The 27,524-nt window shown below is 37.1% G+C and overlaps 1 protein-coding gene across 1 annotated transcript in view; it reads left to right on the top strand.

Moving 5' to 3' along the window:
• WDR70 (WD repeat domain 70) overlaps positions 1 to 27,524 on the top strand; it is a 253,902-nt gene that overhangs the window by 65,616 nt on the left and 160,762 nt on the right. Inside the window, exons 8-9 of the mRNA XM_081053278.1 lie at positions 6,175 to 6,328; positions 24,386 to 24,462. Coding sequence (XP_080909404.1) covers positions 6,175 to 6,328; positions 24,386 to 24,462 — 231 coding nt within the window. The remainder of the gene's footprint in view (positions 1 to 6,174; positions 6,329 to 24,385; positions 24,463 to 27,524) is intronic.

Here is a 27,524-nt window from a genome sequence, read left to right as displayed (position 1 = left end):
GATGGGAATCTTAGTTGTTTAGGCAGGAATTTGAGGAGCAGATGTTATACCCCTTGAACAAGCCCTTTAATTCTCCTTAGTTCTGTGTCTAATAACTCTTAATCCTGTCCTTTTAACTCTGTGGCTAGCAGAATTAAGAGCGAAGTGGCACAGGAATGGTGAGCTTGGTGCTGAGGATTTTATTTTAATGTTGGCAAAGAGAGCAGGTGAAGAACAATGAAGCAGAGGGAAAACATTGCGTTTTCCTATAAACTAAAAAAGCAAGGTGAGTAGTAGTGTGGGATTGCTGAGATTTTGCATTTCCCTCCACATATAACTAGAGCAGTTTGGTAGAGCAAATAGCCAGATCAATGGAGCCACTGACTGTTTTTACTATCTAGTCTTACTCACTGTTTTTTTAGATTTTCCTTCCTTTTGAAAATAAAAGTGATTCACCGGAAAAAAACCAAAGTGATTGCTTACAGTACTTGATATTTTATGGTTACAGAAGAAAATTGAGATGTCGCCAAAATGGGAGGACTGTAAACAAAGATGCCCTGTGAACTAAGCGGTCCATTCCATTCTTACTATTAATATATGAGACTTAGCAGTCTGAACTGTCTAATTATCGAAGATCTGATCTATGTGTGTGTGTGTGTATAATATTGGACTAAACAGCCTATAATTTTCTCAGTTCCTAATTATCGTGTTTCCCCGAAAATAAGACCTAGCCGGACAATCATCTCTAATGCGTCTTTTGGAGCAAAAATTAATATAAGACCCGGTCTGATTGTCCGGCTAGGACTTATTTTCCAGGAAACATGGTAGGAATAGCAGATAGAAGGAGCAGTCACGGCCCCTAGGGTAGAGATAAAACATTCAAGGAAGAGGCCTCCAGGACTGAGATCCAGACCTTATTTGAGAGGGCAAGGCTGTGGCTCTGTGAAAGATAAAGAAGGTGCTGTGGTCCTGCAATGGCCGACTTTGCCAGAAACCTGTCTCACCAGGGTCACTCTGCTGCAAAACCACTTGAGGAAGGTGCTGGGGGAAGCTGCTGGTGCTGCCAACTGTGGACTGCTGTGCACGTCAAGAGCCTGGGTGGAGAAGCTGCACCAGCAGCAGGAGCGGACCCTGGAGAAGCCGTGTGCAGTGCAGGAGCCTACCAAGAGGAACACACTAGCCCAGGAGGAAAACCCATTCCTCCTGCAGTGTCTCTCCAGCACCCTCTGCCTACAACACTTAACATCATGCCGACTGGCAAAGGAAGAATACTTGAAGGCCCCCAATTCAGTTTGCAGAGCAGGCCATGAGGGTGAATTTGGATGAGAGGCAATAAATGGACAACCGACACCTTTGATCAAACATGTCATTTTATATCTTATTCCTGGTACCTTCTTATGGACTTATGTTTAAATTTGGGACTCTGGTCAGAATTTTGCTGAGGACCTCATTCATTCCCAGTGTTTTAGGAAGGATGCCATGTGCTCAGAGAGGCGTTTCCAATTTAGGAAGAAAAGGCCCAGGCAGTAGTCCCACCATGGCTTTTCTGGGTTCCTTTTTTATGAACATTTGGTTTGGGAGCTTCAGTTGCTCATCTACCTTGATGCTTTTGTCTTGGGCATTATGGTGAAATTCCTCACACTGTCACACATTCTAACCCCAGAGCCCACTCGGATCTTTGTTTGAATTATCTATGCCATTAGCATCAGTACTGTGAATTAGTACATTAAGAATGGCTTTTGAAGAATAAATATGTCAAAAACTATCAGGTAGAATTTCAGCATTTTAGGAGGAATGGTCAGTATAAATTTTGAGCAGCAGTTTTTCATTACTGGTGGCTGTGCAGAAAAGCAATTTCATTGGTAAGTGTCTGATTTGGATTTGCTAACCAACCAGGAAGAATACTTCTATTGAGACCTAGCCAGACACACGTAAAATTTAGTTTTTTGTATACTGTTTCTAGAAGACAAAATTATGAGTTAATAGTTTTATCTTTTTTTTCTGAAACACCCGTTTATATCGCAGCCTTGAAATTATGGGCTCAGAAAGTAAATTGGACTAAATAGCCTAAAATTTTGTTAAAAATTGTCTTATCACTGAAGTTTATTTTATTTTATTTTGAGATTGGCCTGTTAGGATAAATCAGGGAATTCAATTGATTTTTTGCTAACAAAGTTACATTCATAAATGAAGCTATGAAGACAGCTTTAAAAAAACCAAAGTTCATTTTTTAAAAAAAATTTTTATTGGGGAACATTGGGGAACAGTGTGTTTTTCCAGGACCCATCAGCTCCAGGTCAAGTCATTGTTTTCAATCTAGTTGTAGAGGGCACAGCTCAGCTCCAAGTCAAGTTGTTGTTTTCAATCTAGTTGTAGAGAGCTCAGCTCACTGGCCCAACATGGGAATTGAACCGGCGACCTTGGAGTCATGAGCACTGCACTCTAACCAACTGAGCCTACCGGCCCCCCAAAAGATGTTCATTTTTATTTTTGAAAGAGAAATTTTATTTTTGGGACTTCAATTATTAAGTTGGTTTTCCATAAGAATTCTTTATGGATTTGTGTATTATTATCTATTTAAGGTGTATAAGTTCTTTCCGTTGGTATTTATTTGGGAATTTTTTTTAAAGAGGATGGCACCTGTGATAGCATACCTTTAAAATGGCTCTGTCTGATACTTTACCATGCCATCTCTGAAGAATGTCATAGACAGTTTTTTAGCATGGTGAATAAAAATTTTTTTACCTGAGGTGTTTATTTCAATAGTCATTTCTAAATTTATGTCTGAAAGAGACAGTTAGGGACTGCACAATGAATTTTTTAGTACTGGTAGTTTTATTGTCCAAATGGCCTATAAAAATTTCATTAGGTTTTTCTTTTGTTTTTTTTTTAAAGAACATTTTACTTAGTATTTCACTTTTCATCTATTTTATGAGACAGTAAGAATCTTCTGTTGCTCCAAAGTGGTGACTGTTTTATGTTGTTTATTTCGTATTGTTAATGGCTGAACTGTTCAGTGCACTAGCCACTGGCACCTGTGGCTATTTAAATTTAAATGAAATAAAATGAAACATTAAGTTCCTTAGTTGCAGTAGCCATATTTCAAATGCTTGATAGTTACATGTGGCTAGTGGCTACTGTGGTGGATAGCACAGGTGTGAAACGGTTCCATCATCACAGAAAGTTCTCTTGGACAGTACCGGTCTTCCAGTAGTTAGGATAAGGCTGACATACTCATATTGCAGTTGTTGTGATAGCTTTCCTCCTCTCTGGGGTAGATATTTTTTCATTTTACAACTCTAATAATTTTTCAGGCTCTGGGAGAATTTTATACTTTACTCTTTCTGGTTAAAATAATATATATTTCATTTTGCCCTAACAGTTATGTATATATATTTTTCAAATTATACACATTCCTACCACATGGAGGTAACTACTATTAACATTGTGGTATTTGTCCTTCTAGCTTTTCATACTCCCATATGTAAATACTTTATTTTACAAAATGAGTACCATTCTGTACATATTGTAACCTCCTTTTTAATGTTTATACATATCATAGACAGATATAGGTGGAATTTTTCTAAAATTTATATCCACTTGGCAAATATAGAGCACCTCCTGTGTGCCAGGTATTGTTTCAGGTTTTGAGCGTAGGATACTATATAACTATAGCCCTGTCCTCATAGAGCTTTCCATCTAGTGAGGAAAGACCAACTACAAACAAAGCACGTATAATAACAGATGGTGATAGTCCTACGGAGATATAACAAACAGGATGAGGTGAGCTACACAGCTTCATTCTTAGGGACATTTGAGAACCATCCCCGTCCCGTTATATAATTTAAAAAATTAAATTTATTGGGGTAACATTAGTTAATATGAATTTCAGGTGTACAACTTTATACTACACTTGTTTAATGTGTGCTTATCACTGAAAGAGTCTCCTTCCATCACCTTATATTTGACCCCCTTTACCCTCTTCGTCCACCCCCACCCTCCTTCTCTTCTGGGAACCACCATTTTGTTGTCTATATCTATAAGTTGTTTTTTGTTTGTTCATTTGTTGCTTTTGTTTTATTAATTTTTTAAAATTAATAATTTTTAGTGTTAATTTTGGAAAGGTGGTTCACCAAAGGCCTCTGATGGACCTTCATCAGCAGCAACAGTTAGGTCAACTTTGGAGAGTTGTTCTTGGTCCCATACATAACTTTCATCCTTTGCACCACTGCTATTTTATTTATAAGACTATTGCATTAGCAACGGGGTAGGTGATAAAAGCTTGGTCAACTGAATTGCTTGGTTAGGTCAACTGAATTGCTTGGTTGTTCATTACTTGTTTTGAAGTTGATGTTTTCTGTGGTTAACATGTGATACAAAGACTTTCATACTTGGTGTCCATTTTCATATCTCGATCTCCGTGCATCTTCCCAACATATCCTTGGTCTCGATTTCTTGATCTTTTCTAGGGTTTATTGCTCATTTCCCTGAGACCATGTTTCTTATCAGTGTACTCATTACTTTTTGCTCATCTGATTCAATTAGCATAATGATATGAAGATTATGGACCAGAATGAATTTCTTTGGATTGTCCAGGTTCCTTGGGACTATGTTTGACAAAGGGCCAGTTTAATATAGCCCTGGTTCAAGCATGTGAGTGTATGCTGCTGTTGGTTGTATGGGTTGTGTGGGAAAGTTAACTGCTTTTGGTCCTCCTCTGTAATAGAATTAGAAAAACACTCTTTCCCGGGTCAGTGACTGCATACCACTGACCTGACAGAGAACAATAACCCTGTCTTTATGTGTTACCAAAGATGACCTCTGTCTTCTCAATATTGTCCTTAATTGGTGTTTAATCATCCTGAGCCTTTCATTGTCTTCGTTGTATTGATTGCCCCTAGCAATAGCTATCCAATTCCATAGTTCTTTTAATTACTATTTTTCTTGTAGTAGTAATTAAATGCCTGAAATATTGCACCAGCCAGCCAGTGCCTTCCCTTTCTCTGATAACCTTTTAGAAATTGCCATTGCACTGCTATACACATCAGAGATGGCATACCATCAGTGATGGTTCTTCATTGCTAGCTAGTCAGGGATTGATACTGCTCCAAAATCTCATTTGGGAGTCCACTTCATAGGACCACTTTTGATACCAACTTTCTCAGGTCAGGTTCCTCAAAAACGTACTTTGAAACTTCAGAATTTGCATACAAGAGGTTTGTTGAGGAGTGTTTCCGGGATCAATCCCCGAGAGAAAAGGTGCAAGGGAAGGAGCATTAGGAAGATGGAGAATTGACTTGCCATGTAATTGCAAGAGCAGCCTCAACTGATCCTGCAGGGCTTGCTGAAGCTAGAATAACCCTTCCAAGACATCCCATATTGAAGCAGAGGCCTGGGCCACCTTCTGCTTGTCAACCAGTCATTGAATGTGAGCTGCTTTGGAATGGTAACATAACCTTGGGTGAGGGAGTTCTCTGCAACTTAGGGAAATTCTTGGGGGTTTAGTCGTTAGCCATCAGTAAGCCAGATCCTGGGATCTGGGGTAATGAGTACTTCGACCCTGGAGGGGTAGATCTGGGTGGCACGCCACAAAATTCACTACAGCCACAATGGCAAGATTAGTTTTAGTGGAGTGGGGAGGGTGGAAAGAATACTATGGTGCTAAAGAGATAATGCAGGAGATGAAAACTTGTTCAAACAGCAAACCTGTCAAGGGGAAGAGAGAGAAGATACTCAGTAGAAGTTCCTGAGGAGACTGGAAAGAATGGGATCAAGAATGTAGGTAGTATAACTGCTTTGTGCAAGAAGTGGTTCATTTCCAATATTGTAATCAAAGAGAAGAAGAGAGTTCAGATGAAGGTAAGTTTATAACATTAACGGGAGGAAGTTGAGGCAGTTCTTATTTGTTTCTTTTGGGAAAGAGCTGTAAGAATCAACAGCTGGAGGAGGGAGAGTTGGTTGGATTGAAGATTTGAAGTAGAGAAGATTTGAATGGATTGCTGTGGAGAGTGGGAGGAGAGAACCAACAGAACAGCCACTGGTGTTGAGGGCCCATTTGAGGTTGATATTCCTGATTTTGTAGAATTATTAATTTGTGCAGTTGTGTGACTTTTTCTCTGACAGTGCTTAATGTGGTTAAAGTATAAACATTATGGTCAGGATCTTACCAGACTATTTTCTTTTTCTTTTGCATAGCCATCAGATCAAGTCATTACAGTATAGTAACACAGGAGATATGATTCTTGTTGTATCTGGAAGCTCTCAAGCCAAAGTGATTGACAGAGATGGTTTTGAAGTAATGGAATGTATAAAAGGAGACCAGTATATTGTAGACATGGCCAACACCAAGGTAAGCATTAAACAGAATATGACATATTTTAGTGAATTTAATTAATTCAGCACACATTTGTTAACAACTTGTCTGAGTTGCCCTAATTCACCCCAAAAATTAGTGTCTTGTTTTAAACAATTTGTTATTTCTCACAATTCTGTGGATTGACCAAGAAGTTCTTCTGCTCCATATCATGTCAGCTGGGTCACTTGGATGGTTATCAGGTCCAAAATGGCCTCACTCAGGTGGTTTACAGTTGGTGCTCTATCCCATGGCATCTCTTTTTCTCTTCCTCCTCTCCCTTCCACCCTTCTCCCTTTCCCCTCCACCCACTCCACATGTCGAGTTTGGGATTTCTCATAAAGTGGTAGACTTCGTGGGGTCTGACTCCTTGCTTGATGTCTGGGTTTCATGAAGGATGAACATGGAAACTCTAGATTTCTTCAAAAAGATCTGTTTTCAAGTTTTACATAACATCATAGGGACAGCTCAAATTTAGGGAGAGGGGAGATAGACTACCAACTGATGGGTGAATGGCAAGATCACATTTAAATATCATGTGGGATAGGAGATATGGATGCAGCCATCTTTGGAAACATACCAAAAAACTACTATGTACCAGGCTTTAGGACAGGAAGGAAAGAGGGTCTCGTCAACCTTTTTTATATAAAGATTTTTAGTGGGATAATGATATTTAAAAATTAATGTATAAGTATATTAAACATCAATTAACTATAGCCACAATAATGCTATAACTTAATGGCTTATTTATAATTGCTAACGTATCTGTGGGTTGGCTGTTCTTGGCTAGGCTTGGCTCCAAGGTGCAGAAAGAGTCTAGGTCTGTTCTGTATTTGTCTGTTCCTCCTTGCACCAGTGGACTCTGTGAAGGCATGTTTTTCTCGTGGTGAGGACAGAAATACAAGAAGGAAACCCCAACTCTGGAAGCACATTTCAAACCTTTGCTCATATCATGTCCATGAACATTCCATTGGCCAAAACAAATCCCATGATCATGGGTAACATCAGTACAGTGGAGAAATATTTCCAGTCTTTATTGAGAAGATCTATAGTATCACATGTCATAGGTTTTGGATATAGGAAAGTTTGATGGATTCGTAACAATAATGCAGTCTGCCACAGATCTATTAAAGTGTCAATGGATATGGTCGATGCAGAATTTTGAGCCTTCATTTTAATTCTGATTTTTACTTTTTCTTCCCCTGCCTGTCTAGAACCTTCTCGACACACTAATCCTCATGGTTTGTGTCTATATAAAAATATTGTATGAGACTTGATTGTCTAAGAAAATATAGTTTATTCTTATTATTTATTCATGGTTTCTGTATTTGCAAACTCACCTACTTCCTGAAATTATTTTGTAACCCAAAAGCGAATACTCAGGATCGCTTTCAAGGTCATTTGCAGACATGCACTTGCACTCAGCAACAAAAAAGAATTGGAACAAAGTGATGCTCTGTCTGCCTTTTGTTTCAGCTCTCATACTGTAGTCAAGTGTCCTTTTTGTGATCTGTTTAATACTGTTTTTTCTTATTTTTGTGCTTTTTGCTGGTGATTTTGCTGTTTAAAATGGCTCCTACGTGCAGTGCTAAAGTACTGTAGCCCGGTCTAGTGTTCGTAAGTGTAAGAAGTTTGTAATGTGCTTTAAAGAGAAAATGCATGTGTTAGACAAGCTTCGTTCAGGAATGAGTTATAGTCCTCTGTTGGCCTTGAGTTCAATGTTAATGAATATATGTGTGTGAGTGTGTGTGTGTGTGTGTGTATATACACACACAAGGTTTCCTAAAACACAAACATACATAAAACAAGGTTATATACAGGTAATCCTGTATATAACATGGTTGTTAGTTTCCTGAAAAATGCCTTGTTATGTGAATCCGTGTTATACGAAATAAAGAACTCGTACAAAAAAGGGGGTTAGGTTTCAAAAATTAAAAAAAACATACTATTTTTATAATTAAGAGAAATATCTTTATTAAAGCAATTTTCATCAAAAGTATAGCATATTAATATGTATTAAATAATGTTTTCTTCATCATCACTACTAAGCTTTTATTACGTTTTGTGTTGTTCAGGAATTTCCCTAATTTCGAATGAGATATATTTTGCTCTTAAAATCTCTTACTGTGTTTCCCCGAAAATAAGACCAGGTCTTATATTAATGTTTGCTCCAAAAGACGCATTGAGGCTTATGTTCAGGTTATGTCATTCTGAAAAATCATACTAGGGCTTATTTTCAGGTTAGGTCTTATTTTCGGAAAAACACGGTAAAGCACTCTGTGTTGTTTGGGGATTTCTCTAATTCTCAAATTGTGTTAGAGTGAAACTGTGTTCTAGGATGCTGTGCTATACGAGGGTTTTCCCCAATTCTCGAACCCTGTTATTGAAATGCCGTGTTATACGGGGTTACCTTTATTGATTGGTTGATGAAAATATAACTAGAAGCTTTCAGAAATCTAATCCTGTATTCAATAATTCAATGTTTGCAGGACTTTATACACCATAACTACTGTGAGTAATGAGAATTGACTGCAATCTATTTTAGGTGCTGTAGGTTGACCTATTGGAATAAAGTATGTTTCAGATTGTCCTCTGTTGTACTCCATTGAAGTGCCTCTCAGTCCTAATGAGGATTGCAATCTGATGCCTTTTGTTTATTTATTAATTGTTCATCGCGTGTCCAGTATGTTAGATTATTCCAACAGAATTCAAATATAATTTACACATAAAATTATATACAATTATATTATAATGATGGCTTGAATAGTGTTTCCCCCCCTCCCCCCATGTATTCTACCAGAGTTTCTCATTCCCCTCTCCTTAAAATTATCCCTAGGGATTCTACCAGACGTTGTGTTGAGGGTGATGGGGGTAAGGAAATAAAGCAGATGGGTCTCCAGATCACTCTCTCTATCTTAAACTCAAATAGTTCTGTTTTCATCCATTTTATTTGAAGTTTCTGGGAATCCAAACTTTATTTTAAACAACTGGTTTGTGGAAATGAAGGCTTAAAAAACTCCTGTTTAATTTATTCTTTTTTTTTAGTTTGTGCATACCAGAGGCAATTTTTCTTAAAAAATGTAAGATCAGTTTTTGCCAGCCTCCAAGGTTTGTAATGATTTCAGTCACTCAAGGCTACTTACATTATAAAAACACTAATACTTTGTTGATTTAGGTTTCAGCCAAGAAAATTTCAAAAAGAAAGGAATCTGAGTGGTTCTGTGTCAGGCTATTTCTGCAATCTCAGACTTAAACATATGTAATAGTACATGTAGTAAGATGATTAGGAAAGTAGGAAAAGGATAGATAACCAAGTCTAGGTAGAAATACAGGAAATTAAAATACTATTAATTACTAATATGTAAAAAAACCCTATGTATTGTAACTGTATCATAACTGCCCCCTCACCTGCCTAATATTATCTCCATTTTGATTTCAAAACCATGGTTAATATTTATTCTCTCTGTTTCCCAGAGGCAAATATAATTAAATGATCATTTACTTGTCTAGGAAATGTTACTGGTATCTTAATTATAGTGTTTAGCTTGAGTGATATGTTTTGGAAATGTAAGAATTATTATTTGAAAGTAGTAGATTTCATGGAACACTTTTTTTCTTAACTTTTTAACCTCTTTTTTGATTCCAAGAATAATTAGTAACTGGCTTTACTGGCAATTCAACGAATAGGCTATTAAAGGAAACAATTAAATATATCTGATCTATTATGATAAAATATTAAGTACTTCAAATATAAACAGGCCTTTCTAATTATATTGTCAAATTGTTATCTTGTTAAATTTGTATCTCTAATCTTTATATCATTTTTTTGTGTGTATATGTATATATATGTATTTTTTAAATGCATTTATTGTGGTACAGAAACTTTTTTCTGTTATGTACTACAAAACAATACATTACAGGGAGGGTAATTACACTTATGCCCTTTAAAAATAAAGTTTATTAGGTTTCTAACAATAATTCCTGTCGACTATAGAAAATTTGGAAAATAAAAAAAGAAGGAAACATTACTCACAATTCTACTACCCAAATATAATCACTATTAACATTTCAATTTCTTTATGTCTTTTTTCCTTATGCATCTTAAAACCTTTTTCTGATCACACCAGAACCTTTACTTCAGTTATTGCTTGGAGCCATATTTTGCGTATTCCTCAGAATCTTGGGATTGTATGCTGGTGCCTCAGGGGCTGCTATGGGGGTGGGAATGAGAGGCCTTGGGGTGGGACACGTGCTCATTCCGTCTGTTTTGTGGTCTGTGTTCTCCATAAAATATCTTTTGAAAAAAAATCAGGTTTTGCTGCTTCTTTAAACTGGTATTTTAAAATAATTTTAAATAAATAATTTTAAATAAAATGAAATAAGATACAATAAAATTTATTTCATCTTGGAAATGGGACATTACTTGTTCAGGTTTAGGTCATTAGAAAAGTAGGACCAGGATAAACAGAATCAACCTTTAAGCCATCCAAAAACATACTTTAAAAACTATAGTTATATTGTCATCTAAAACTGACTTATTCTAAATCAGAAAATTAGTATGTTACTTCCAGTCAGAGTGTTTTTCTATATTTGAATTCTTACGCACATACTTTGCTTGGGATTCAAATGGGACTCTTTGGCCGAGAGCCCATAAATGTGTAACTGTAGTTTCTGTCTCTCAGAACTCCAGAACAAATATATATAAAACTTTATGACAAATCAGTATTTAAATTCAAGTGTCTTGGTGGATTATTAGTAAGTGAATGACGATGGTAATACTTCTACAGTCTCATTTGTTAAACTTTTGTCAACTTACCTACAGTTGATATTAAGTGCATTTCCCTTGGACTGTCTTCAGCTCTTTTCAACTTCAAAACAATCTGTGCCTTTTATTTCTTAATTACAGTCAGGCACCGCATAGCATTTTGGTCAAGAACTGCATATATAATAGTCCCAAAAGATTATAAGGAGCTGAAAAATTTCTACTGCTTAGTGACATCGGAGCCATCGTGTCACAGTGCGGCACATTACTCACGTTTATGGTGATGCTGGTGAAAACACACCTACTGTGCTGCCAGTCATGTGCAAGTGTAGCACACACAGTTATGCACAGTACATAATACTTGGTAATGATAATAAATGACCATTACTGGTTTATGTATTTACTGTGTATCGTTGCACAGTGGTTATGTATTTACTTTGTATCGTTATTTTAGAGTGTATGCTTTCCACTTATTAAAAAAAAAGTTACTGTTAAAACAGTATGCTATGTTATGCCGGCAGCAGCCTCAGACATCTTGTGTTTACCGCGGCTCTTGATTGCATCATTTTCTCTTGTGTTTGATTTAATCTCATGTTGTTTTATAAATTTAGTGTAGACTAAGTGTGCAGTGTTTATAAATCTGCAGTCGTGTGCAGTCATGTCCCAGGCCTTCACATTCACTCACCACTCACTCACTGACTCACCCAGAGCAACTTCTAGTCCTGTAAGCTCCATTCATGGTAAGTGCCCAATACAGGTGAACTATTTATTATCTTTTATACCATATTTTTACTGTGCTGTTTCTGTTTAGATAACACTGATACTTACCACGTGTTACAATTGCCTACAGTGTGTAGTACAGCAATAGGCTACACCATACAGCCCAAGTGTGTAGTAGGCCGTACCATCTAGGTTTGTATGTTCACTCTGGTGGTAGCACCACGATGAAATCGCAATGCATTTCCCAGAATGTATGTTAAGTGGTGCTTGATTCTGGACATGACTGAAGTGGGAGAGGACAGGCTCAGAATGCCTGGACCTTTTAGTGGGTGACTTCTCCATGAGTATACTTCAATTATGGAAATTAGAATTTTTAGAAGGAATTTCAGGAAAAAATATCTTCAAATGCTTTATTAATATTTGGCTAGTACATGTAATTAGTTATTCTGATATCCATCAGCTCTAAAATATTGCCCTTGTATTTTGAGATGAAATATATTAGTCATGACTTTTTAATGGTAAATATTGTTTCCTAAGGAGTGAAATATTTTAAACTGTGAATCTAGGTATATTTTTGTTTCTCTTAAAGCAATTTTAACTGATGGTTTTAACCGCAAACATTAACTCTTAAGAAGTGCAGTGATTTGAAGTACATTGTGTTTCTTTCTTTCTTTCTTTCTTTCTTTTTTTTTTTTTTTAGTACATTGTGTTTCTTTCTACTACCTGAATACTTCCAGAGTTTTTTATCTAATAGAAACTGCCTCACACTGGTTTCTGTCCTTTTGATGTATCCTTATCATTTTGGGGGTACTTTTTTATACTCTGGGACAACAAAAGGTTCCAGATTCATCTTGTACTTTTCTTGCTCTGATGTTCCCCTTTTCTCTGGTGGTCCATGGCTGCCTTTAATAGGGAATTCTTTTTATAAATCAAGATCTGGGCATTAGATATGTTTATTGCTGCTGAGATGTCATTGCTTCTAGATGATTTCAAAAGACAGAGCTGGGTGTGGAGATAAACCAACCAATTAAGAAAAAGAAAACGTGAAAAGTCATGAGTTCACACTGATGTATCAAATTCTAATTCAACCTTCTAGCTTTAGCTATTCCTGTTCGTATTTGACCTCTCCAACGGTGAGGAACTTGGCTTCAACATCATCATTATATTTGCTCATTTGTTCAATGCTACGGCACCTAGAAAGTAGTTTCAGAACAATGGTTCTTGTTGTAGACAGATTTCTACCCCATGACTGTGGATGTGAACCATGAGAATGATGAGATACATCTGTGATTAGGTTACATTATGTGACTTGACCTTAGAAAAGGATGATTAACCTCAGTGGATCCCACCTGATCAGGTGAGCTCTTAAAAGGGATTGGGCTCTTCCTGGCAAAAGAGATTCGAAGTGTGGGAGGGATTTGACTGGAAGGAAATTCTCTGTTGCTGGCTTTGAAGATGGAAGCAGAACTAGAGTGATGAAGTTGGGAAAAACCTAAGGAGATATCCAAGCAAAGTGTTTTGCTGCTGATAATAAAATATGAGCAAAGAAAGATAAATTGAAAGAGTCTTGATAAAAGGGAACCAGGAATAGATGATTTAGTTAATTTTGAGCCTATACAGTTGGCAAAGAATGTTGAAATGAAGAAATTACTTCTGAAATTGTGGTATAGAGGAAAAATCAAGGATGTGGCTGTATAATCTTTAGCTAAAATCTTAGAAAGATAAAGTCAGAGTATGTAGTTACACTGAAGACTCTTCCAAGAAATTCAGCCTCATAGGTCTTCTCAACCAAACCAGCTTCTAAGAAGGATATTAATCCTTATCTATTTCAACAGGAGCTACAGATAAAGAAGGGGCTGTTTTGCAGAAATTTGGGGGCATGTCTTTCGTCTAATTCAGATTCAACATGAGAAAGGTTCTCATATGCTGGCTTTGAAGATGGAGGAATCCATGTGGCCAGGGCGGCTTCTCGGCGCTGAGAGCGGCCCTCAGCAGAAAGATAACAAGTTCCCACGGGGAACTTGGATTCTGCCACAACCTAAGCGAGCTTGGAATTGGATTCTTCCCCTGAGCCTCCAGAAAGGAATGCAACTCTACCGACATCCCGATTCATCTGTGAGACCCTGAACAGAGAATCTAGCCACATTGTGATAGGACTTCTGACCTATAAAACTGTTAGCTAATAAATTGGAGGTGTTTTAAGCCCCAAAGTTTGTGGTAGTTTGTTACACAGCAATAGAAAACTAATATAGTTCTGCAAAAACAAACAAACAAAAACTAAAAACTCATACTAAGTAAAAAGATAAGAATGGGCTCAGATGCAGATACGTTTCTAGGGGGTGGGCCTTAGATAGGAAGTTGAAGGCGTCACCATCTACTACTGGCAGGGTCGTTTCCTAGTTTGGTGTTCCCAGATGTTGGGATGAGGCCGTCAGTAGGTTAGTAAAGACTTAAAATAACAATTGATAGTTGTCAGAGAAAACTTACCAGAAGAATAGTGGGAGCATTAAGGGTTATGGAATGTAAATTCGTAGCCACGACCATTCTGCATATTCCTATGATATCCTTGCGTGTTTGAATGGAATACAGTGACGGGGAGGAGGGACTTATTCCAGAATAAAAATTGTTCATTGTAGGTACAGCAGAAGGACACTCAGGTTTATATTGAGAGAGTGGTTGAAGTTTAGGGTATTGAAAATGAAAGGGTGACAAGAGGTTGTGTGACTAATAAGTGGACTATCTAGAGCCTAGAACATACCAAATGATAAATATTTGTTAAACCAATAAATATTGGAAGTTCATGATTTCAGAAGAGGAACCATGTGTGGTAATTGCAGAATTAGCCATAGCTGGGGTTGCTGAAATATCTTAGGAGTTGAGTAGATCAAAACAGAATGAATTTATCTCTTTGATGTGTTCCAATGGATTTTAAAATTGCTCAGGAATTAGAAAGACTTGGACTTCAGAGTCCTTGATTCACAGAAGGAAATGACTAAGAGTGTGATGGATTGCAACAGGGGTTGGTGAACTAGGCCTGTGGGCGAAATCCAGCCTGCACCCTGTTTATATAAGTAAAGATTTTATTGTAACACAGCCATGCCCATTTATTTACTATTGTCTATGGCTGCTTTTGAGCTATACCTGTAGAGCTGAGTAGTGAAGCAGAGACCTGTGGCCGGCAAAGCCTAAAATACTTACTGTCTGGACCTTGAGAGAAAAAGTTTGCCAACTCCGCAATTAAAGCTCTGAACATTTTCTCCAGCAAAGTGTACTCACATGAAATTTTGCTGACAATTTCAAGAAGTTGGGTGATTTTTGAAAGCCTGTGAATGGACTCTGGTTAAGAAGAACTTTTGGATCAAAGCTCATAGTAGATTCCCTGTTGCATTTCATCTCTTCATAGGAGTTTCATGTGTTAGCTCATCATTCTTGAAACTTGGGTACTTTTATTTTGTGGGTCACAAATACATTCAGTGACTACAAATGGCACTGCAGCAGAGCAGCTGTTTTGCAGCTTTTGTTGTAGGGGCAGCCACAGGAGTGTGGACCGATCAGTAGAGATTGAGTGCATGTGCGTGTGTGTGTGTGTGTGTGTGTGTGTGTGTGTGTGTGTGTGTAGGAAGCCCACACTGGTCATGGATCAGTAATGTTTTTTTTTTTTTTTTTTTGCAAAATATAGCATATTATGAGAAACAAATAGATGCTTAATTCTTTCTTCTAGGCTGTTTCCAGTTAAGCCTGTTAAATCAAGGAAGGGATTTTTCTTTCCCCCTCAGACGTGCCTTTGTTTAGATAAAGGAGAAAGAGGAAAAATGTAGTTTATTTGATGAAAAAGTGTTTTAGTCACTGACTGTTCTTTAGTAGGTGTCACTTTAAAATTTTTTCCACTAGTTAGCCATGGTACTGGTTCTGTTTTGATCCATTTAAGAATCCTTAGTTGAACTTCATTTTTGTTATGACTAATCTTGGTCGCTGTTTTAATACAGGCTGCTTATCGTTCCCGTTGCCTTTGTCATGCTTCTGTCTTTATAAACAAGAAACAACACTCATAGTTTTTCAGATTTTTTTCAGTTTAACTTACTATTTGTGTTCCTGTCCTGGGTACTCAATAGCTAAGAATAACGCAGGTTCTTTTATCTTAGTGTTCTTTGTAGTAGGGATCATTTTCTTTTGGTCCTCTTAAAAATAGCCTTTATATTCCAAGATGCTATTTCAACTCTAATCAGATATCAGTAAGAGACCTCTTTTCTGGGGCCTGCCTTCGGGGCCTGCATAGGTGAGGTTAGTTGTTGGGTTGCTGTTAGGACAAAGTACAGGAAGTGAGGCTCTAAGGGCTGAATTCAGCTGCTCCCATCTCTAGAATTTCCGAGTCTGGAAGTGGGAGAGGAAAATGGTAAACTAGGACCTGCCTGGGAGGTACGCAGACTGACTAGCATTAGATTAAGGGACCAGGTAGAGATGTCAGCAGCTGTGAAGCTGAGTAAGCAGAGGAGGAGAACGAGGGTGTGTGCAAGATGGACAAAGCCAAGGCAGTTTAGGTTTAAGTCCCTAAACGCTGGGCAAGTCTTGGGTTAGTGAAGTGTTCCTTTCATTGCAAATCAAGAGCTGTTTTCCTGGCCCACAGGCAGATATTTATGGGGTGAAATTAGACCCGATACTTATTTACTGCTTGGCATTGGAGGTTTTTTTTCCTTAAATAACAGCAGACTGATACATTTTTATTTTGGAAAGAGATTAAGGGACCCCTGACAATCCTATGGGTTTTAATCTATCAGCAGGTCAGTTAATTATTATCTTTCAGTACCGTAGCTGCACAGAATTGAGAGGAACCTAAGTCACTTCTCTGTTCATGGCACTGGATCATCATACCATCCTTTTCTGATGGTCAGTTCTCAGTTCTGAGAATACTGTAACTTTCAGCAGCATTTGACACAGTTGATAACACTTTTCCTTGAGACACCTTCTTTATTTGAATTCATCTCCTTTGAAACTGGTTTTACGTGCATATGCACATTAATAATTATTATGTCTTTTTGGTTAATTGACCCTTTATCATTGTGTCATGTCCCTCCTCATCTGCTTTGTGTGATATTAGTATATCCACTCCAGATTTTAAAAAATTACTGTTTGCTTGTTGTATCTCTTTTTAAAATTCATTTATTCAATATTGATCGAGTTTCTACTATGTTTAAAAAATTACTGTTTGCTTGTTGTATCTTTTTAAAATTCATTTATTCAATATTTATTGAGTTTCTACTATGTGCGAGACATGAGTCTAGGCACTGAGAACTCAGCATTAAAAAAAAAAAAAAAAGCCCTCATGGGGTTTGTATTCCAGAGAGAAGACAGGGAAATATGTAAAAAAAAAAAAAAAAAGAAAAGAAAAATTATATGTGTGTGTGTGTGTGTGTGTGTGTGTGTGTGTAACAAAATCAGAGGGTAGTAAGTGCTATGAAGAAAAGGGAAGCCAGTTTAGGGGATGGAGAGTGATTAGGGGCTGCTTTTAGATGGAGTACGCAGGGAAGCTTCTCTGAGGAGAGGCCTTCGGAGACCTGAAAGAAGGATCCATGAGGGAGCCAGCCAGATATCCATGGATATTTGAGAAAGAACCAGCAGACAGGAATAGCAAGTTTAAGGTCCTGGGACAAGGTGCTTGTTTTATCTTTTTCAGTCCTTTATTTTTAACCAATCTATATCATTATGTTTCAAGTGGGATTCTCGAAAGAAACATTGTTGGGCCTTGTTTCTTTAATGCATAATGCAATCGTTGTCTTTTAATTGGTGTGTTTAACTCACTTAAGTTTAATGTTATTATCGATATGATTGGATTTAGTTCTACCATTTTATTCTTTTCTGTTTGTCTCTCTGTTTTTGGTTGCTTGCTTCTCCTCGCCTGTCTCTTTTAACTTATTTGTGTGGTTTTAGAATTCTATTTTTATGTACCTGTCGGATTTTTATTCTATCTGTATAGTTATTTAAAAGTGGTGGCTCTAGAGAACAAACTTTACACAATCTATTTAGAATTAATGTTTTACCGTTTCAAGTAAAAAATGGAAATTGTACAACGACATAGGGCCCTTCGCCCACTCCTGATGTAGTTGTCTTATCTATTACATCTCTATACTTTGAAAAATCCCTTCAGGCAATGATACAATTTTTGTTTTAAACAAAAGTTAAAGGTGAAAAATCGTGTTTTATTTACGCTTTCTTTTGTTGCTTCATTGCTTATATTATTCCATGTTTCTCTTTGCTATTTCCTTTTCACGTAAGAACTTCTTTTAGCATGTCTTTTTAATTTTACTGCAATAGAATTCATACACCATAAAATTCCCCCATTTAACTTGTATATTCAGTGGCTTTTAGTATGTACAGTGTTCTTTAGTATATTCATGGTGTATGCAGCCATCACCACAATCAATTTTAGAACATTTTTGTCACCCCCGGAGAAACACCTGGAGATAACAAAAAAATCAGAGGTTGTCAGGAGTTAGGGAAGGATGAATAGGCAGAACACTGAGGATTTTTAAGACAATGAAATGAGTCTGTATATATACTATAAGGGTGGATACATGTCACAAATTCGTGCAAAGCCATAGAATGTACGACACCAAGAGTGAACCCTCATGTAAACTGTGGACTTTGGATGATAATAATGTGTTGGGTAGATTCATCAGTTGTAACAAATGTAACCCCTCTGGTGGGGGACACTGATGATGGGGGAGGTGGTGGATATGTTGGAACAGGGCTACATGGGAAATCTGTCTTCCTTTTATTATTGCTGTGAACCTAAAACTGCTCTGCAAAATCAATTCTATTAAACACCAACTCCCTATCCCTTCTCCATCATCCCCAACCCTTCAACCCCTCTACGCCCTATGCAACCACCAATCGATTTCTATCTCTATAGATTTGCCTATTCTGGATATTTTATATAACTGGAGTCATACAACATGTAGACCTTTCTAACTGGTTTCTTTCACTTAGTGTAATGTTTTCAAAATTCATCCGGGCTGTAGAATGTATCGATATTTCATTTCTTTTCATTGCAACATAATATCTCTTGTATGGCTATGCCACATTCATCTGTTCTTCAGTTGATGGATATTTGTGTTGTTTCCACTTTTTTACTATTATGAATAATGCTACTATGAACATTCACGTACAATTTTTGTGTGAGCCCATGTTTTCACTTCTCTTGGTTGTATACCTAGGAGTAGAATTTCTGGGTCTTACGGTAACTCTATGTTTAGCCTTTTGAGGGACTTCCAGGCTGTTTTCCAAAGTGGCTGTACCATTTAAAATACCAGTAGTGTATAAAGGTTCCAATTTCTCTACACCCTCCTTAACACTTGTTATTTTCCATTTTGTTTTCTAGTTTGACCTTCATAGTTGGTGTGAAGTGGTATCTTAGTGTGGTTTTAATTTGTATTTCCCTGATGGCTAATCACGTTGCGTATCTTTTTCTGTACGTGTCATCATTTGTACATGCCCTTTGGAGAAATGTCTATTCAAATCCTTGCTCATTTTTAAATTGGGTTATTTGTCTTTTTATTATTGCATTCTAGCAGTTGTTTATATATTCTGGATACTAGTCCTTCATCAGATAAATGATTTTCAAATATTTTCTCCCACTCTGTGGATTGTGTTTTCACTGTATTGGTGGTGTCCTTTGAAGCATGAAGGTTTCAACTTTTGATGAAGTCTAGTCTATTTTTTTTTCGTTTTTGTGTTTTTGATGTTATTGCGTAACCCAAGGTCATGAAGAATTCCATCTGTGCTTTCTTTTAAGAGTTTTATAGTTTTAGCTCTTAATTTAGGTCTATGACCCATTTCGAGTTAATTTTTGTGTATGGTGTGAGGTAGGTGTTCCACTTTATTCTTTAGCATTTGGATATCGAGTTGTCCTGGCGTCATTTGTCGAAAAGAGTATTCTTTCCCCTATTGAATTCTTTTTTTCTGTTCTGTAAAAAAGGAATGGACTAGAAATGTTTATTTCTGGATTCTCAATTCTCTTCCATTGAACTATATGTATATCCTCATGCTAGCACCACACCATATAGCTTTGTGGTTAGTTTTGAAATTGGAGGTGTGAATCCTCCAACTTTGTTCTTTTCATGATTCTTCTTGAAATAATACTTCTTGAAATAATAATTTTTGAAATTCTTTGTTATTCTTTGAATTTCCATGTGAATTATATGATCAGTTTTTCAATTTCTGTAGCCTTTCTTTTAAAACAGGTCTACTGATGACAAGTTCTCTTTTATCTTAGAATGTCTTTATTTCATCTTCATTCCTAAAGTACATTTCTGTAACTTGGCAGAATTTTTCTTTTAGTACTTTAAAAGTCATTTGAACATATTCTATTGTCTTCTGGTTTTTATTATTTCTGATAAGTGACCTATAGGAATTCAACATTTGTTTTTCTATGTGTAATGTGTTGTTTTTTTATGTTTGCTTTTAGGACTTTATCTTTTACTTTTAATAGTTTAGTTATTATGTGTCTAGGTGTAGGTTAAAAATTTTTTTTTTAATTTCTTTTTTTTGCTTGTTTTTTGTTTTTTGTTTATCCTGTTTGGCATTCACTGAGGTTTTTCGATCTGTACATTTATATCTGGGAGATTTTTAGCCATTATTTATTCAAGTACTTTTCTACACCCCCCTTCTCCTCCTGAGTCTTATATAAGATGAATACTAAATCTTTTGATATTATTTTGTAGGTCTGTGTGACTCTCCTCATTTTTTTTCTTCCTGTTGTTTAGATTGAATTATTTCTATTGCTGTGTCTTCAAGTTCACTGACTCTTTGCTCTGACACAGCCATTCTGCTATTGGGCCCCTCCAGTGAAATTTTCATTTCCGTTATTATATTTTTCAATATAACCCAATTTCTGTTTTTTAAAATAGTTTGTTTTTCTTTGCTGAGAATTCTGTCCTTGCGTGTTTCAAAAGTGTTTGCTTTTTCTTTTTGTATCATGGTTAGAAACGCCATTTTAAAGTCTTTTCTGGTAATTCCAACATTTGGGTTGTCTTGTGGTTGGCATCTTTTGTCTTATTTCTTGAGAGCTGGTTAGGTTTTTCTGGTTCTTTGTATGCTTAATTTTGGATTGTATCCTTGATATTTTGAGTATTGTGTTAGGAGATTCTGCATCCTATCCAAAACCTCTGGTGAATGCTTGTTTCTCTCTCTCTCTCTCTCTCTCTTATTCTCTCTCTCCAGATGACAGCCTGATTATGACTGCCTCCTATGAACTGTTTTTCTTTCCAATATTGATTTAATTTTTAAAGCCTTTGTGTACTATTCTGGTTTGCCCCGCATGCACATTATTCGGGAATCTGTGTGGAACCCGGAAGATAGTCTGCACCATCTTGAGTTCTCAGTGCTTTTCTTACGCTGATTCTGGTAGGTTTCACAAGTGTAAACCTCAAGAATAAGCTCAGGATTTTTTGTACAGATTTCAAGGATATTTTTCTCTAGCTCTCTTACTCCTTCACCCCGTGATTTTCCTTTTACTCTGATTTGAAGGGTTTTTCTGTTCTGGTGTTCTTGGTAGAAAAACAGAGACTTACTGTTTTTATGCTGTATGGCAGTTCTCATAACTGGGTATGCCTCTGGGCGAAACTAGAATGGGTTGGGAAAATCAAAATTTCCCTACACCATAGTAGCTGCTTATACATGTTCCTGGGAAAAGGGAGCATTGCTACACTGTTGTTGTCCTTTTCCTGATGTAAAGCCTGGACCATCAGAAGGGTTCTGTCTTACATATGCTGCCATGTGGTGAGAAGGCGTGGACCATAGATGTGTTGCTCATGTTGGCCTAGCAGAGAGCATGGAGTATCAAAAGGGCTGTGTTCCATAGGGTCTGCTGTTGGGGAAGGGAGGACGGGCCATGCCTCTTTGTTGCTGAGTGTGTAGGGTCAGCAGAGCCAACAGATATCCTCCCTGGTGAGGGAGGCCACTGCTGTTGTGTAGCTGGCACACATCGATAGTGGCCTCAGAGGGCCACTGCTGCTGGTTGGAAGATAAAGAAGTGCCACCTTAGAGCTAGTGCTTGCCTGGTGTGAAAAGCAGGGCATCAATAGTTCTTTGACCTGTGAGCCTTACTGCCATTTATGGGGCCAGCACTGAACAGAGACTTGAAGCTTTGTTGTTTGTACTTGCCTGGCAGGGGGTAGGTCAAGTTACTGGGTTTGTCCCCAGGTTCTTCACTTCCCCTGTCACCCCTGCCCCCTGGAGAGAGCAGCCTTTTCTTGGAACTCCATTCTCTCTCTCTCTGCCTCTCTCTCTCTCTTTCTCTCTTTCTCTCCCCTTCTCTCTCTCTCTCTCTCTTTTTCAGTTGTCAGTTGTGGGCTGCCCTGGAGCCTAAGTCAAGAAATACAGACGTCAAAAACATCCGCAGGAAGTTCATCACCTCACTGCTCCTTAAGACCTCGGTTCTACACCCTTTTTGCTTGCTGTTGTCTACTATTCAGTGTCTTGTCGTAGTTCCTTTATTTTGTTCAGAATTTTTTGTTGTAATCAGATGGAGAAATAGGGTGGAGTGTGCATGTTCTATCTTGAGTGAAACTGGAACATTTTGTAATATATATTTTAATTCACTCAAATTCTCTGATTAAAATTATGAGCTAGGATTTCGGTACCTATTCTTAGCTGCATGCAACAGAAGCTGACTCTACTTGATTTCTGTGTAACGAGAATGCTGGAACGGCTGGTGAACCACACTTGATGTGAAATGCAGGAACAGTGCCCCAAACCATGCTACAAACCTGGTTTGCTGATAAAATTGTGATGGTCATTACCAGTCGTTGTTTGTCATAACTAATACCACTGCCACTTACGAGCAAGTACTTAATCTTGCAGGAGATGCAATACTGCTGCCCTTAAGGAGAGTGCTATGGTCTGAATGTTTGTGTCTCCCCCAAATTCATATGTTGAAATCTAACCCCAAGGTGATGTGATTAGGAGGTGAATATGTACAGAAAGCAGGAGCCAGAAAGCGTCAGTTGTTGTAGACTGTGGAAAGAGTTTAGACAGCCAGCAGAGAACAGTGAGTTCAAGTGGCATTTTTAGAAGTATATTTTTAAAGGACTCTGTTAATTGCTATGTGTAGCACATGAGGCAAGAGTATAAGCAGAGAGACTAGTAACAGACCTGTTACATAATAACTCATGTAGGGGTATGAGATAATGTTGGCTCAAATAAGACTGATAGTGGCGAAAAGAAGAAATGTGAATAGATTTGAGATGTATTGTTGGATCAAACTGACAGGACTAGCTTGTGGACTGAATCTGGGTGGGTAGAGAGGGGGTTTTGGGGTTATAGTTATGGAGTACTTAAGGATGACTTCCAAGTTTATAGCTTTAGCAACTAGAAAAGACAGTGATCACAAATGAAGTGGGCAGTAAGAATTAAGATTTCTCTATTGGAACTATTATGTTTGAAATGCCTATGACATGCAAATGGAAATGTCAAGTTGATAGCTGAATATACAAGTCTTGTGCTCAGGAGAGGAAAACGGAATCTCAAACTTTCTATCTAGTCCCTCCAGGGGTTATTTCAGCCCATGCCTCCCTACTGCAGGAAGAGGTTCCGCATCCATATTCCCCATGTGTGCCCTGTAAACATGAGCAACATGTCAGGAGTTGCCCAGATACAACTTGAGGCATCGTGGGGGACTTGGACTAGAGATGGTCCCCAGGCCCACGTGTGGGTACCTGAATTCCAATGTGTTCTTTCTGTAGAGCTACAGTGATTTGCCTTCTAAGTCATTTAAATATGCACATTTTACTCCTTGTAGCGTAGCTTTATTTTGGGCCCTTTCAGAATAAAAGACCTTGACATTATTACACTAAAAAGTATGAGGGCTTTTCTGCCCCGTCTGAACCCATCTAATTGTATGGGACCATGCTAGCTGCCTTCGCTACCCAGGAGGGAAGTGGGGTGTGTGTGTGTGTGTGTGTGTGTGTGTTTGATATGTGCTCTGTGGTTGATATGATGTATGTCCATTCTTATACCAACATCACACTGTTTTAATTACAATGTTTTTATATTATGCTCTTAGTAAGATTAATCTTCCTGAATTATTTTAAAGATGTTTTTCTTTTCCTTACATATTTATTCTTCCAGATGTATTACAGAATCAAGATTGTTGACACATTTTTAAGAAGCATGGATTTTTTTTCCTCCTAACCTCTTGCTTTTGCCTTGATTAGTCGTAAATACTTTCTATTCTTAATTTGTTTCCATTGAGAACAGAATCTTTAAAGAGGGCCTATCTTTCTGTCTTTCGTAAAGAGAGGCTGTCATTTCCCTCTCTACTTCCTTCCTTATTGAGCACCTGTTCTACGCACAGTGCTAATTCCTGGGCAGCGGGGGTAGGGAGGGAACTTATTACACAGTGAATTAAAGTGCAAATAAACGAACTGAAATAAAACATATTATGAAATAAAATTGGGATAAAAATAATATCAGTTTGTAATTACAATGATGTGCTTTTGAGAGGACTAAAAAGTTTTACTTCTAAGAATATGTCAGTTTCTGGTAACCTCTGTTAACTATCTTTTTATTTTTTTAAGGGTCACACAGCAATGCTTCATACTGGCTCATGGCATCCCAAAATCAAGGGAGAATTTATGACTTGCTCAAATGATGCGTGAGTATTGTTGATAATTCATTTAATGATTCATATGTTTTAGTATTTTCTTATTTTTCAGTTATAGTTGACATGCAATATTATATTAATTTCAGAGGCACAGCATAGTGATCTGACATTTATATAACTTGCAAAGTGATCACTCTATTTTCTTTGACATTTGTATTGTAACAGCCGTGCCAGTAAAGTAGGAGATAGAGTGTTAGGAATCCCTATGTTTATATATTCTTCTTCTTCACTTTATTTTGACTTTAGCTGGTAGTATAAGGTTTATCTAAATAAATATAGAAACTATGCAAATGAGAGTTGGTGTAAATTCCGGTGGAGTTTTCTAGGGAGCAGCATGGGTCAGATTGATGCTGTGAAGTGGGCTTTAGATGACTTTGAAATTGACTAATTACTTGTTACTTTTTATAGTAAAGACTGATTTCCATCTGAATCTAATAACTAATAGAATATGTTTATTGTTTTTATTGCTAATATATTTATATAATAGAAGTATATTGTTTTTATTGCTAATATAAGTTATATAATAGAATTATATTGTTTATATGACTGTTTTTAGAAGTGGCAACTTCTAAATATTGACTCATGGTTACTAAGATTCTTTTCCATTAGATCTGTGGGCCTAAGAATCAAGAATATTACAGAGACTGTTTGGGCAGCTTTTTCCCGTATTGTCATATCGTATGATTCATTCTTCTTATTAAGAATAGTTCACCAGAATGTGCTATTTGTAACATTTGATGAAATTTAGAAGTCTTTCCTAGTAAAAGTTCCAAGTAAAATAGGAATAGATTACTGAAACCTGATAAAAAAAACCTATTTACTACAATTCAAAGTAAATGTTATATTTTGTGTTGGAGTACTGAAGCCACTTGCTTGCATTTAAATATGAAACAAGACAGGGATTCCCATAACTATATAGAGAGTTCATGTAGTATGGATTTAGAGACTTTATACAGTGCAGTAAGATAAGATAATTAAATTGATATTAATTTTGGAAGAGAAAAAACACTATTAAAGCACAGAGAATCAGGCTATCTATTCTGGTTAAAAGCTTAAGCTGAATAAAGCAATTGGGGGGAAAATCTCTTGTTCTTAGAACTGCTGAAGGACCAATTTGAATGGTGGGCTTTCATAGTTGCTAACAATAAATTTTATGAGCTCTACAGAAGCTTTACCCAAGTTGGTTTCCAGGATATGTAAATTGGTAGTTTGAAGAAAGTCATTCCATGGTCTAATAAAGTAGAGAAACTTTAAATGTTATATTCCCAGGTCAGTGTCCACAATAAACATTTAAATGGCTTTGAATGGGATATAAAGAAACTTATTTAACTTTGTTAATCCTCTAAACAACAGTAACGTTCTAAAGGATGACATCATTTTACTGGGTATACAATGTAGTTTACCCATTCCTTGAAAGAGCAATTCTCCAGTTCCCTGCCCAAATCACTGACTTAGTCTGTTGTACCTTTGAAAATGTGCTCCAGTTTCTTTTTACACTGTATAAATTGGGCTTTCTTTGTCCATAGTTCTTTTATTATTTTTTTCTTTTTTCATTTTTGCATTACAGTTGACATACAATATTATATTAGTTTCAGGTGTACAACATAGATTAGACATTTGTACACCTTACGAAGTGGTCGCCCCCAAAAATCTAGTATCCATCCGTCTTTGTCCACAGTTCTGAGTGAGGATCAGTGGCCTTTAACCATAGGCCCCCTTTGCACTCTTTGCCACCTTTCAGAGAAATCTGCCACTAACAGATTCAGGTCGTTTGATTTACCTTTTCTTGGCTTTTGACTCTGAGAGTAAAAATTAAAAATGTGCTAAGCTTTGGGAAGTCAGTCCAACTACCTAGTTCAGACAGCAAACACAGTGTTCTCCATGTGTGTCAGGAACACGGTGGGATCTAAGTCTGCTGTCATGGGGCTTATATTCCAGGGGAGGTAAGTGCTGGGAGACAGACAAGGTACAGATACACTGATACAGTCATAGAGTTTTATGTAGTAATAAGTGTTAAGAATAAAGAAAAATAAAAGGCTAGAGGATGAATAGAAGGCTGTGATTGTCAGCAGACAGGAAGCCCTGGCCAGGACAATACCAGCCATTCATGTGAGCAGCACATAGTAATATGAACTGATTTATAATAAGTTGAGATGCAATAGGAGTGAAGAATCAACAGCTTTGGGAAAAACTATTCCATTGGAGTCCAAGGTGGCACTCATTACCTTGTTCTGGCCTCATGTGTGCCGAGTTAAATCATGGCTGTTTCTTCTGAGTGTGGAGTTGCTAGTGCCTTAACTTTTTTATTTTTATGGGTTTCTCTATGAAACACAAACCTGGGATCAGAATAATTTAGGAATGAAATGGAAAAAGGAAGAAGGCAATACTCTAGTCTTTGCCCAAGTTTACCAGAACAAAATATAGATAATAGAACAGAGATTATTATGCTTGGAAGTAAACGTTAATGAAGACAGATAGTAATGAAGATAAAAATGCTTATTTATCCACTGGAAGTCCATTCTGCTTGTGAATTTATGGTCTGATATGGAGCCACTTTATAATGTGAATTGTAGTAGTAGTGTACAGAGCGAGAGTACAAATGATACTAGTATGATCTGAGTACTGAATTTGTACTAAACAAGTTCCAGCTCGGCACAGAGCTCTGTGTGAGGTACTGGTGAGTGAATCAGATTCTTCTGTTATATACCTTGAGGGTTTTTCATTGCTTACTTAGGAATTTGTATCTCAGAGGAATTTGTTCAGATCTGTTGCCATTCCTTCTGCCTCTACATGCAATTAACCAATGAAGAAAGAGCAAGAAAATAATGAAATGCACAGACAAATATTTCACAGTGAGTTACTGCAGAAAAATAGACAGAATTAGATAAGAATAACAAATTGGGGAAATGGCAAAACTTCACAAAGTAATGTCTCCTTTGACAGTCAGGTGAGAGAGGAAGTATGGACGAATAGGTAGGTGGTGGCAGCCCATGATGATGATAATAATAATAAAGGTTGGCACAGAGAAAGAGAATCTAGACTGGAGTAAAAGA

Source organism: Rhinolophus hipposideros (assembly GCF_964194185.1).
Source record: "Rhinolophus hipposideros genome assembly, chromosome: 7".
NCBI lineage: Eukaryota > Metazoa > Chordata > Mammalia > Chiroptera > Rhinolophidae > Rhinolophus > Rhinolophus hipposideros.
Note: the sequence above shows the minus strand (reverse complement) of the source record. Positions and strands in the feature narration are given on the sequence as shown.